Raw genomic sequence first — 11,975 nt, 5'->3', positions numbered from 1 at the left:
TTAAGGAATATTCAAGAACATTCATGAATAGTTGAGGAGACCTATTCATGAATAGTGCAACAGACCAAACAAAAAGAGCAGACTGGAAAATGGTGGCCAACAAAAACAAATGTTCTCTCTTTTCTCATGCTAACAAAGACGCATCAATTGAAATGATCGCATTCGTTCTATTAACTTGATGGAAGTATCCATTTCATTTTTAAAAAGTCATGTTGATCCTCTCACAAAAGTCAAATGAATCTGCTCATAAACTATTTATTTAGGCAAAAATGTTGCTAAAAAATTTAACACCAGCAAGCTGTGCATCCAAAACCACAACTCAGTCCTGTTATATTACATGGAATAACCACATCCAGACATGCACAAAGTTTACTGAGAAATGAGATGGCACACACATTTGCTTCTGACATAGTACAGTAATATACAGAGAACTCAAATCTTATATATATACACATGTGTATAAATAGTAGTGAGTAGTCACACATAATATTCCAGATTTAGCCATTTTCTCTCCTATAATAAAACCTTAACAGAAATATTCTATACTCGACATAATACAGAGACAGATTTCATACAGCTGCTCAGACATTAGGAATAAATTAGACAACAAATATTTATCTCCTTCAAATCACCGCAAAATATAAAAATATAGTGCTCATCTGTGTATTTGCATGCAAATGTCTGTTGGTACTGAATGATACCAGCTTTTTACCTGTACAGATGGAATAAACACATTTCCAATACGCCCACAAGCTCAAGTTTAGAAATGAAGAAATAGTTTGGATTTTTTTTTTTTTTTGTTGTTATCTACTATATCTACTAAGTCTTGGTCGCTACAGATGCCTCTTGTCATTGAACACAGCGTTTCAAATATCATCAGGAATGCAAATACACTGCAAGGAAATAGGGCCAAGATATACAGCTCTCGTTCTGCACAACATTACACTCCAAGGTTCAGGTAAAAGTCATATTAATGTTACTATTTTAATGGCCTTTTAGTAGTTATATATGTTTTCTGAGAATTGCCTATACCTACTTTTTACTGTCTCCCTGCAAAAGCTGCATGTATGTCCATTTTCACCTGCGCTATAACCTGGTTCTTTCAAGAACACTGAGGTGGTAAACTGTGGAACAATTTCCCGCATTGTTGAAAACAGCCTGGATAAACACAAACAGCGTGTTACTTAGCAAACCGAAGGCGCCTGGATGACAGCAGGAAGGCTGATCGATTCTTAAAAGGCACACACACACATGCGCTGTCATAAGCCAAACACACAGTCGAAGCAACTTCTTTGTGTCTCAAAATGACAAAATGGGAAAATTCTCCAACTACCAGGAGCCAGGATTAGAAAAAGCTGCAGTCCTACGCTGCTGCTGACCAAGAACTACAAAACGAGCAGAAATTGTCTTCATAACATTTTAACTTTGCCTCAAATTAGCTTAGTCGGACTACTGAGGTTTTATATGACCCTCAGTTGAACCTCGAGTACGATGTACACCATGGCCCCAATTTCTTTGCAGTGTAAAATCTGAAAAGCTGTTTATCAAGAAGAAGAATCTGTTGCCAACAATGAGGTACTGTGACAGAAATATAAGGACATCAGTACTGTAGAAAGAATCACTGTGGCAAAAAAAAAAAGAAAATGACACTACTCCAGTATTGATCTCCATTCAGTATCTCCTGTTGTAAAGGCACCACATTGTGCGGAGGTTGCAGTTCCACCTGCCCACCACCAGGGTTCTCTAACACCGAGACTCAGCATAGCCCTCATCTGTGGAAGGCCTCTTTTTTTGGTTGTAATACTCATATTCATCGTCAGAGTCCTGCACAGACAGAAAAGACACAACACACACACACACACTTTTTTACAGACCCAGAAACAACTGGAAAAATCAATATTTTATAAACCCTTAAGTCTTGTTGCCAGCCATAGAGGGCATGTAAAATTAAACAAGTGAAAAGAATCTGGCAGACAAGTCTCATTAAGATATTTATGGGATGGAAGACATTGTGCTATAATTAAATATTCTGTACTTTACCATCAGATATAGGTTACAGCATGTGGCCTTCTTTACTTTGCCATCCGGTTGGTGGATGCCGTACTCTTCTCTGACAAAAAGAAGGACAAGAATAACGGTCAGTAATGTCAAGAACATTTATTCAACAATTGTATTAAGCTAAGGATCTTTATTATCAACATAAATCCCTTATTTACGCCAAAAATGCCTGATTCAGTTTAATGATTTCTTATGATTATCAGCCAGATGTTGTTCCTACATATCAACACCTTTTTCAAAATTACCCATTGTATCTTGTTTTTTTGTTTTTTTTATCTATGTAAATAAGGCTCCAGTATGACTGGTATTTGTCTAATAATCTAGTCTTTTAAACTTCACTAGTCTTTCAAAAATATGTTTTTTTCCTGCTTTAATAAGACACCTTGATGACCCTGAATAAAGTTTTCTGGGTCATCTCACTGTAGAAATGCCAAGTAAAGAGAACAATAGAAGGAAACAAGATTTGTAATGATGCAGTTTGAATAGAGTGCTTCAAAATGTTAGAAAATCTTTTTCTCATACGCGTTTTAATAAGTGTGATATGGATTAAAAATTATATTATATTTCATTTTTATTATCACAGGTCACGGGCAGCACTTATTAGTGGGCATATACAGAGAATGGAGTTTACATGCAATTTAAAAACTGGTTACTGGAAATCCACATATACATGCAATCTGATTTCTCCTCCATCTCAGACTTATTTTGAAAGCACGGCTCACAGATATTAACTGTATCTTGACAGAACACGCTGCTTTCTGATGTCTATTTTTGCATTGTTCATATTGCAGTGCAGGAGGAGAAAGAAAAGAAAAGAGTAGAGAGAGAGAGAGAGAGACGCAGCTGATATGCAGAGTGAAATATCTGAATAAAAGAAATCTGTGGTAGAAACTGCCTTATTTAAATTTCTATGAGCCACTTTTGTGTTGTGCGACTTTAGGCAAACTTTGATTTAAAAACTAGGCAGCATCACTCGGTACGCATCTCTCCTTCATTCAGCCGCTTTTAAATTGTTATTGGATGCTGTAACACTGTTCCTGCTCTCAGACAACAAGCTTGTGTTGTTGTTGTGCTAGGGTAGATAAATGCGTTGTGCATCTTCACATCAGAGATATCGCAAAATTATACTTTTTGAAAATCACTTTAATAGCTTTGTACTTATCGTGTATCAAGATAGGGTACACTTCTATTTCCACAGTGTATCAAAAAAATATATAATAGGCCTAAGTGAACTATTCTATCCTGTCCATGTAAATTATACAATCGCAAACATACGTTTTTGTTTAACCTTTATCAAACCAGCTTTCCAGAATCTCATCTACTGTAAATTACGAAAGCCTGTAATGACTACCAATAACCTCCCCCCACCAAACACCCTCAGCAGCAGCTGGCTAAATCTACTCACCCCTCAGTGACCTCTATGGGCGATCTGTGAGACTTTGATTGGTTGTGCTGTTTCTTGGGACAGAGCATCCGTCCAATCAGAATGAGGGTGATGAGAGCGGAGGGGAGGACGATGAACCCAAGGAGCACCGCAACGTCCGAGAAGCGAATGCTGAGCTCTAGAGAAAGACAGATGTGAAGTCATTACACAAACATTAACCACACATATCAGTCAGTTCCACAGTACATGTGTCACACTGTTTGTAAGCAGTCAACTATTTCTTTCCTTTCTGACCATTTAAGCTCATACTGGAGGTTCAATATACTGTATAGCTGGAGCCAGCAGCCAGGTAGTTTAGTTTAACATAAAGCATTATCATGTTTAACAAGTGTACAGACGTGTCATCGTTATACGTTGGGTTACGTGCATATTATGTCCCCATTTCTTGGCAGAGCCCAAAAACTGCCAGGAGCTGTCTCTGCTTGTCTGGCACATGCCCTCAGCCAGGAAATAAACAAGATATAACATGTCAGTGCGTGAGATTTAGAGATGCTGGTGGGTGGATTTTATCACCTTGCACCAGAGGCAAGCTAAATGTTTCTAAGCGCTTTGAGTATTTACGCTAAGCTAACCAGCCAGTGCCTCCAGTTACATACAGCAGTTTCCACCCAGACCCAAGAGTTCAGGCTCGTCTAACTCAGTCTGCAGTTTAAGTACTACGAGAACCTCTATCCTCTTCTAACTTACACTGATTATTTGTATACCTACTAATTTAGGCCAGGAACATTGACCTATGTAACGCCAATCTGATTAGTTACTCTCCATCGTCTCTAAACATCTACAGGCTTCTCACAGCATAATGACGCAAATACGTACTGTATGAGTCAGCATACGGCAGACTTACACAACCACTAAGGATCTAGATATCTCTGCATATAACAGTATATAATTGAGAGGAAATCTGAGCTGAACTCATTACAAATATAAAACTTTACATGTTTTAGAAGTTAAATATTATTTTACATAAAAAAATGCATCTAAAGAAGTCCAGCTTGACTTTTTTCACTATTTTACATGTATATAAGATAATATAATATATGCACAGGTCAAAAATGAGTACTGTGCATAGTGAAACAAGAAGATTAGAAGCTTGCTTGGTCATGATTTTAAGACTGTGCCATCTTACTCTTTGGTGTGACAGTAAGGACAGTGTGTGAATTTGGCGACCCATGGACATCAGGAGGGTTTCTGACGGAGCATGTATAGGTCCCATTATCATTCAAAGTGGCGTTGATCAGAGAGATCGAGGCGTCCCCACGTGATGGGCTTCCCTGCCACTGGATGCGATTCAGGAACTGACCTACAGATGGAAGGAACGCCTTGGAGGAGAAGTGGAAAAACTGGAGGGAGAAGAGGAAGAGTAAAAAAATATTCAATTATAAAACAGATCAACTGTCTTTTGTCAGATAAGTATAGTAACCTCACAAGAAGATTGACTTCTACAAAAATGACCAATTATTAATCAGTTGCCTGTTTAAAGAGCATATAGTTCCTAAATCTTAAGCATTTTTCTGCCTAAAGCAAATGTCTAGAGCAGCAGGTGGTGGGACAGATGGTGGGACATTTTCTTTTGGCAATACAGTCAACAGCAGAGTGAAGAGGGCTCTGTGTTCAGTATAAGAAATACAAGTTTAGACCTGATTGAGCAACAAGCAAAGAAGTGTGTGAAATTTTGCAGATAAAGACATTTTCTGTATGTGTTTCACAAACACTGAATTTCAGTCTGTTTCTTGACAACAAACTGTACTGTATCCCTTTAATTACATTCACATCAAGCTGACCTAGACCTCTCCAAAACACAACATCCGGAGTATGTTGTTTGTGTGGGTGGAGATGGGGGAACATGAAAATACTAGTGTATGTAATTTCACAGAGTAAACAAAGAGTGGAGGGTTGATCATAGAAGAAGTTCTATGAGATTAGTCACCAAGGACTAGAGATTTACATAGAAAACTTTTCAAACGAAAAAATGAAATGATTAAATTATAGCTAATAGTTTTCAGTGGAAAATAAAGTCTTTCAAACAAACTTGAACGGTTAAAAAGGGCAAAACTTTAGTCTAAACCAGAAAAGAAACTCTTACATTAAGATAAGGGAATAGAATTAGTAAGTAGTCATGTGATATCAATGGGTGGACATTACTCTTCCCAACTACATCTTGTGTGGATCTGGTAGAGAAAGATGAGAAACATGAGGATTTCAGGAGGCACTTATGATTATTTGCAGGATAAGATCAGTGCTGCATGGCCTTCATCAGTACTCAAAGAAGAGCAGAAGAGAAAGCATACTACGTATGTAAATGAACCTTACAATCAGTTTACAGTAGAATAAAACCTTCCACATCTCTAACTATCCAATTAGTAGATGATTCTGGATCTTATGCAAAAATCACAATCATGGGCAGCACATGAAGAGCAAATATTAATACAAGACACCATCACAGACCACGTGGTTTTATTTTCCACCACTATGAATCAACAGATTAGTAACCAACGTAAAATGAACTCCATACTTAATGATGCAAAAACGTACGCCTGGTGTGATCACAGTACATTTACTGCCCAAACATTTGCACACTCGAGACAATGTCAACATATATAACCGTTTATGACCATCCTACAACTAAATAAATAAACCCAAACAGAATCACTTTATGATTAAGACACTGATAAAACTTAATGGTTTTACAACTGTGTCTATCAGCTGCATTTTCCTGACAGTCTGATAAACCTGGTCATCTCTCTGTACTGTTATTCACTTATTATTTGAGGAACTGGCAGAAACGAGCCTACATGAGAGCAGCTTGAACTCAGTGACTACAGAAAAAAGTCTGCTCAGTCTAGAAACAAACGATCCAACAGTCCTTTTAAACTTAGGAGAATTTTGCTGCAACACAGCCAAGGATATTGGATTGTTTTCATCCGGGGCCACCTATACTGCAAATCTCATTTTAGACAAAAGGTTTCACTGACTTGGCAAACCTAATAGTGACCAACTAAAGTTTTAGATCATCATAACACATTTATTTTTAGCATTATTCAGCAGAATTCAACTGCCAAATCCTCCAATTATCATCAGCGTCCACTGATATGTGATTGAACATCCAGCCTCTCTCCAATCTACAAAATTAATTGTCGTCACGACTGGGGTAATTATGCAAGGCACTGAGGCAGTGCAGCATTTCAGATTGACACTAAAGCTTTGGCAGCAAAATTATATTTTCTGATGGAGCTTTTCACATGCTTATTCATGGCCTTTCCCAGTGTGATATACGAGCGGGACACACAAGCCAATAAACCGGCCAAAACTGTTAATGAAATTGGATGGAAAGTAAATGAAAGCTCAGAAGCTGAAATTAGAAACTTCCAGACTTGGTTCCATCGATAGGTCGTATCAAGAAAGTGCCACTCTGTATTTATGTGGGATAAAACAAACTAGCTGGTCTGGGTTTAAGGAAACGCTGGCACTGGTGTGGCTTTTCTTTGCAAAGCAGTTGACACACCTTTTTTTTTTCCCCAACCTGCACTTACATCTTATTAATACCTATGTGTTGACTAATAGTCACACACACACCATGTTGACAATATGCACCTAGTCCTTCTTCTCCTCGCCTACACACTTGGAGACCAGACAACTACATTTTAACAAATAAACCAGCAAACCGCCATGTCAGTGTAGCCACAAAACATTAGCTTACACTTAACTCTGAGTGCTCCTATAGGAAATTATAGGATATAGGGTTGCAGCTACCATACTATGGATTACTATGCTTCTGATGCAATTACATATAACCACACGCCATGTCTATCTTCAAGTCCAAATGGAACTGCTTAAATTATGCGGTGGTTTTTGAGTGGACTGGTCACTGAAACTGAACCCAGGGGATAAAGTGTGAGGAGATAGAGGGTTTAGTGCAGCTAAAGGTGGAGATGGATACATCTGGACACATTTCAAACAAGACCACAATCCCATCACAGAGGAAGAGATGTTAAGGTTGCTGACCAGCCGGGGTTTCCTGAGGAAGTCTCAAATAGACACAAAAGCAAGGCTGGAGGATGACTGACTAAAAACTTAGCGGATGACTACTACTATGATGCTAATGAATCAAACTTAGTGGTACAAACAGTACAATTTATGCATATACAGTTGCAGGAAAAAGTATGTGAACCCTTTGGGATTACGTGGAGTTTTACATGAATCGGTCGGAAAAATTATTACATGTTATGTTAAATAAAAACATGAAAACATATAATGTTTGTGTAGTATTATTTTAAGCAGATTGTGTTTTTCTATTGTTGTGACTTAGTTGAAGATCAGAGCACATTTTATGACCGATTCATGCAAAACTCCACGTAATCCCAAAGGGCTCACATACTTTTTCTCGCCACTGTAGCTTCAGAAATCATGAGTCAAGAATTTGAATAATGCAAATAAGTCACGTCCATGCAGAGTAAGCAAAGGAACTTGAACACTTTTGCAATGAACACAGTCAGTGTCAGGTCTTAAAAATTAAATGCAAACAACTGAATTCCTTCCTTATTGTTATTAGTTATAGCACCGACTCCGACCTTTTCTTTGTTCTCTTATACTTTTAGTTTCAGTGAAAGTGAATAGATCGAAGAACAAATCAAAGCAGGGATTTTGCGCAAATGCTCCTACACAGTAAATGTCTTTTACAATTTACAATTTAAATGGACTGCAATGATTTAGGAACGATTGTAACAATGTTCGTACTCCAGTTTTGTCCTCACAGTAATTAAGATAAATATATACTCACAGTCTGTGATGGCCCTCCACTCTGGGGCGTATATGACCAGTCGACAGTCATCTTACTTGTCGGCCTACTCGTTGAAGTGAAAGTGCAGGATAACGTGACGGTACCTCCTTTCGATGCATGCAGCTCTGCTGGAGTATTCACCTTGATGGAGAACACGAAAGAAGGAGCTGGAGATAAAATGATGGAAAAAAAGAAGTAGAAAAAGCAAGAGAGTGTCACAAGAAAGCAGAAAACAAAATGTGAGGGGAGCAGATTCACAGGTTGAGGTGTTGGAATAGAACGAGAAGACAAAGCGGAGCGGAAACAGACAGAAAGGAGGATATATTGTGAGTGACACTTTAAACATGTACTTTAGGAAAAACAGCAAATAAAAAAAAAAAAAGATAGCATCTACAAATGTGTCCACGCTATAGTGACATGAAAGAGCCGGCACAGCAAAGAGTGAACTGAGTGACATTTAATACATGTTTCTCACACGCTTCTCTTGCTGTGTTGACAGACTTGTGACACATCTGCCTGTCAACTGCAGATAAAACGATGTCCCTGTGTCTCTCTCTATACGTTTCTCCATTGTTATCACTTCGTTCAGAATGCCAAGGGCAGTGAGAGAGCGTCCACAGCAATACTGGATGCATAAGAGCTTGTTAGATTGTGTCTATGAAGAAGACCTTAAGACTTACAGCTTATTTTACAGAAGATGTTTAAATGTTTAGCTAAGAAACCATTTGAGTTTAGATCATTTCAGCACCAAATCATCTAAAGATTAAATTAATGTTCTCTTCATAGGTGTACATCATTAACCACGCTATTAAAACTAACTGAATTCAAAGTTAAAATGAATAATGCTCTAATCTAACATATTTCACAGCAATCAAATAGTCGTCAAGACATTTTACTCAAAATTAACAAGGCATGAACCTCCTAGATCCTATCAGCAAATGTTCCTCTACAGACTAAATGAGAGCAAAATAAGGCCAGCGATCAGCGACCATGTGATTTTAGACCAACACTACAGGCACTCATATTATCCATGATAAGATCCAAGATAATTTAAAAAAAAAAATAGGGTGTAAGAAATATCACAGGATCATCTACAAAGACCCAGAGGTGAGCATGTCTACAGTACAAACAAAGTTTTAGTCTGGTGAGTGGAAAACAAGCAGAGGCATGAATCACTCTTTAAGCTGAAGACACATGACAATCAAGAGATAGTGGCGAGACAGGAAAAGTCGGCAGTTCACCAGTGGTCATGTTTACACCTGTTCTTCTGATCAACAACCTGCCTCCAGATTTAATTGGGAAAAAATAGATTTAAAAAACAAAAAAAAATCAGGAAGAAGAGAGCATGGTATTGTGTTTTCTGGCTGCCCTGGTGTGACAGGGGAAAAAAAAGAGCATGTGTTCGACTTCCTGGCAGACACTTTTAAGACAAAACCCAAGTGTTTACTGAAGACAAATCCTAATAATGTGAAGCTGCTCCTACGTTTGCAGGTTGCACCGAGCTCCGTTCAGTTAACCGTATGTGTCCCTCTCTTTTCTCTCCCCCCCCCCCTTCAATAAAAGGTCAGATGCTTCCAGAGAGAGGCAAACAACTGCCCACAGTTCAGAGCCATGTTTGTAATATCCTTGGCAAAAAGACAGCGCTCTTAACTTACTGCATACCACTTGTCCAAATCCCTCAGAGGACTGGCTTCTTACACAGGCCTGGGATTATCAGGGCCTGTTCCTGGACTACAGCTGCCTTCAGAGGGCTGTTTGACTTATTCCCACAAATGTCATCATTTAAGACCATGTTGTGTTGTTGTTACATATTTCCATTAGAGATTTGTGTTAGCTGGATGGGTCCATTTGAAGACAAAATAAAATAAAAAAAAACATGTAGATCTCAGCCCAGTCTTTGACAGGCATTTAAAGCCCAACAGTCAGACTCATCATGTTACACAACAGGGCTCTGTTTGTCTGGGCTTAGAAATAAGAAATAAAAAATAAAAAAGCGCGTTTTAAACTATTCAAACTGAGACTTTCTTCTCGAGGAACAGCTGAAGGCAGTGGCAGCCCCCTGCTAAACTAAAACAAACATGAAACGAGTCGTTTTCTTTTTTCCCCTCTCTGTGGCTGAAACCCGTGTTGAAACACGAGAGCCGAGCTCCGTCCCGTTTACTCACCGACACAAACGAGCAAATACAGCAGCAGAACGGCGTTCAGAGCGCTGTTCCCACGGCGCAGGCGACGCATCTTAGTTTGTGGAAACGAGTTGAGCTGTGGGACGATTAAAAAAAAATGAATAATAATAATAATAATAAGGTCAAGTTACGTTAGAGTTTGTAGAAAAAAATCCGCCCATGATTCAGGTGAGTATCGCTTGCTGAGTGAGGAGGTACCTGACTAACAGGTGCACCAGGAAGTGGAGCTGCTGGGAAAAAAAAAAAAAAAACTACCTTAATTAAGGTGGTAGTCACTCAGATTAAAGCTTTTATATATATATATATATATATATATATATATATATATATATATATATATATATATATATATATATATATATATATATAGTTGAATTAAATTACATTTACAGTAATGCTTTTTTCTCTCAGCTGCACTTAAGTACAATCTTTTTTATTTATTTTTTTTTTTTCATTTAAGCTTATTTATGGATCACTTCCACTCTTCCATCTATCTGGTCTGCGCCAGGAGCGTTTCCTACTTTCTGACAGCAGAGATGCTGTAGTCATGTCGCATATCCTCATTTTAATTTCATGGCCCATCACCGAGTGAGAGCAACGTCCTCTATTCATTCTGTTCACCTTTCATTGTGAAATAAACTGTGTACGCATGTATCTGCTTTGTGCCGCAGTCTTATTCAGTGTTTGAGGGAATTGCAGCCTGCTGTATATAGAGCTGGATATTTTATGAACAGTTAAATGCACAACAGCAGGGCTCCATTAGAGGGGGGGAAATGTTCAAAGCAAATAATCTCCTGTGTATTGTACAGCTATTTCTATTGTGCAAACTAATTTGGAGTATTGTAAAAGTAAAGGGGTTCGAGGTAAATGCCTATTCTTCATTTTAAACCTTGTTCCCTGACTTGATTAAAATTATAAAGTAGCTGTGCCTAGAGTTTTACTAATAAGGGACTGTGGAAATCAGGGGTTTCATACATACAAATGCGTACAAATGACTCCATATGAATTAATGTACAACTAACTTCTAATCTGCTACAGCTCATGTACAATTATCCCTCTGAGTCTGGGGCCTGGGGGCTGAGATGCAGGTTCTTTACATTAAAGCTGATATGCGGGGCAACTGTTTACCCTTTAACAGAGCAGAACGATTTCTTCACATGTACACTTGTCCTGCACCTCGTGTTCTCACTGATAAGAGATGAAGACGTGTCGAGTGAGACGAAGACTTCATCCATCCTGCATCCATTCACAAGTACAGTGTTTGTCTTGTATCTGTTAACGATATTATGTACAAGTTCCCACACTGAGGTAGGAATAGATACTGAGTAACAGGACTTGTCTTGGGAGCATTCCCAACTTCTAGAAGTGTAGTATTGAGTAAACCATCTTTTGCAATCTCACCATCCACTGACGAGAGGCAGTCAGACAAACTATTACACTGTGCCGTCTATTGTGTATGTGAATACAGGGGCCTCTCTGTCTGGTTACAGTAGCGTGGTGTCAGTTTCAGCTG

At 38.5% G+C, this 11,975-nt stretch overlaps 1 protein-coding gene across 1 annotated transcript; it reads right to left on the bottom strand.

Moving 5' to 3' along the window:
- Positions 1-239: 239 nt before the first annotated feature.
- On the bottom strand, positions 240-10,677 carry mpzl3 (myelin protein zero-like 3). The gene is made up of 6 exons (XM_026373548.1): positions 10,445-10,677; positions 8,280-8,446; positions 4,629-4,842; positions 3,464-3,620; positions 2,041-2,110; positions 240-1,824 (listed from the first exon to the last, which is right to left on the bottom strand). The coding sequence occupies exons 1-6, from the start codon at positions 10,512-10,514 to the stop codon at positions 1,744-1,746; spliced, it is 759 nt and encodes a 252-aa protein (XP_026229333.1). The 5' UTR covers positions 10,515-10,677; the 3' UTR covers positions 240-1,743.
- Between the last annotated feature and the right edge of the window lie 1,298 nt (positions 10,678-11,975).

Source organism: Anabas testudineus, chromosome 13 (genome assembly GCF_900324465.2).
Source record: "Anabas testudineus chromosome 13, fAnaTes1.2, whole genome shotgun sequence".
NCBI lineage: Eukaryota > Metazoa > Chordata > Actinopteri > Anabantiformes > Anabantidae > Anabas > Anabas testudineus.
This window is presented reverse-complemented; position numbering and strand designations above follow the sequence as displayed.